Source organism: Etheostoma cragini, chromosome 20 (assembly GCF_013103735.1).
Source record: "Etheostoma cragini isolate CJK2018 chromosome 20, CSU_Ecrag_1.0, whole genome shotgun sequence".
Lineage (NCBI taxonomy): Eukaryota > Metazoa > Chordata > Actinopteri > Perciformes > Percidae > Etheostoma > Etheostoma cragini.
The window spans coordinates 23,008,487-23,010,509 of NC_048426.1; the positions used below are offsets into that span (position 1 = coordinate 23,008,487).

The 2,023-nt window shown below is 40.0% G+C and overlaps 1 protein-coding gene across 1 annotated transcript in view; it reads left to right on the top strand.

Annotated features, from left to right (window-relative positions):
- The first annotated feature begins 396 nt into the window (after positions 1–396).
- The window catches only part of LOC117935470 (disheveled-associated activator of morphogenesis 1-like), an 18,294-nt gene continuing 16,667 nt past the window's right edge, over positions 397–2,023 (top strand). Inside the window, exons 1-2 of the mRNA XM_034857670.1 lie at positions 397–572; positions 1,338–1,448. Of these exons, the coding sequence (XP_034713561.1) occupies positions 528–572; positions 1,338–1,448 (156 nt within the window). The 5' untranslated portion in view covers positions 397–527. The remainder of the gene's footprint in view (positions 573–1,337; positions 1,449–2,023) is intronic.

Below are 2,023 nucleotides of genomic sequence, written 5' to 3' on the forward strand. Positions count from 1 at the left end.
TCCTTACCTAGGTACTGTCAGGGCCCTCATACTCTGCTTCTGACTGGCTAGTAATCCTTACCTAGGTACTGTCAGGGCACGCCCTCATACTCTGCTTCTGACTGGCTAGTAGTCCTTACGTAGGTACTGAGCATGTGCCACTCCCCTTCAAAGATGAAACAGACGTGAGATGTCTCACTCTGTAGCTAAAACAGAGAGCTCAACACACAGGGTGAAAAGAGAAGCTCCAGCAAAGTGCAGTATAACAATAACAATATGGTGTTTTCTGAAAATAAAACCATGTCAACCTATTTTGATGTAACCTGTAAAAATAATTATGAACCTGAAAATGAGCTTAATATGAGCACTTTAAGGTCAATGTTGTACTTGGCCCTTCAAAATGACCATGTTCCAGTTATTAATCATTGCATTCTTTCTACTTCTCATTTGTAATTCCTAGTTCTTCTTTCTCTTCCTAGGTTGCGGTGTTAGAGATCCTTGGCGCAGTGTGTTTGGTGCCGGGAGGCCACAAGAAAGTACTGGAAGCCATGATGCACTACCAGAAACATGCCTCGGAGAGAACGCGCTTTCAGGTCTGCTTTTCATCTGTTTGTGTGTGCTTCATTTAATCTTTAGCCAGGGACGTGGAAGCGTGGATGAAACAGGTTCTTGACACGGAGCACCGTGGGTGGAGAATTCTCCAGGCTTCCCATGGACAAAATGTTCTCAATTGTTAAAATTACTGGATACATCATCACTTTTAGGCGGTCAATTATTAAAATAATCAACAATAATCACATCCATCATCAACACAAATCGTCCTCTGGAGGACAGAAAGTGATTGAAATCCTTTCATTTGAATCCACAACCAGCAGCCAAGACATTTGTCCAAATCCATACAATATGGACAAATGCTTCGATGTTTCTTGGTTACATTTTACTTGAAGTTTTCTACATAACAGTGACATGACACTGTCATGACTGTGCCATAAAACATTATAAAGAAGTCATAAAAGGTTATGACATGACACTTTTTTAGTAAGTGTCATCCGGTTTTGTCATGACAAGTTAGTTTTTGTCAGGGTTAGGGTTCCTGTGTCAGGACAGTGTCACACTTATGTAGAAAACTTCAAGTAAAGTGTTACCAGAGTTTTTCTTCGCCACTAAATACTTGTTCTTGGGGCAATTACTAGAATTGTTGAGTCCTTGTAAATTATAGTGTGGTCTAGACCTTCTCTATCTGTAAAGTTCCTTGAGACAACTCTTGTTATGATTTGCTACTATAAATACATTTTAATTGAATTGAACATGTTTTCTAAAGGTGTAACTTCCTGTTCTGGTCTATGGTTTGTGTGCAGACCCTGCTGACGGACTTGGACAGGTCCACAGGCCGCTACAGAGATGAAGTCAGTCTGAAGACCGCCATCATGTCCTTCATCAACGCTGTGCTCAGCCAGGGAGCCGGAGAGGTGAAGAACCATCTACACGCCTCTCTCTGTTTCTAAAAACAATCATTTTCTGAAGTCAAATCTCTCTAGGACTTGGTTTGTGACGCACAATAACAACATATAATGCATATTTTTAGTTCGTCCACTTTTCTTCAACACAGACAGACAGACAGACCCGGGGAAACTTAATTATTGTCGTTACGATTATACCAGAGCTTGGTAATACACGCACAGTGGCTTGAATAAGTTTACACACCCACTTGATTACAAAGAGGAATAAAAAAACATCTTTTGGATCTTAATGCCTTATTACCTGTAAGGACACCAGTTTTCTTTGTGAATGAATAATGCATTGTAAATACATAAATGTACTTCCTTAAAATACAGGGAGCACAAGTATACACACTAGTATGTTAAAATACAGGGGGCATGTTGTATTCCAATAGAGGCAGGCACATTTTCATTTTTAAAGGCCAGTTATTTAATGGATCAGGATACGATGCATCCGGATTAAGTTCCCTTGAACCTTGGCCTTTGGAATTAAAATAGTTACATCATCACATACCCTTCACTACACATAGAGATCCATAAAAGGC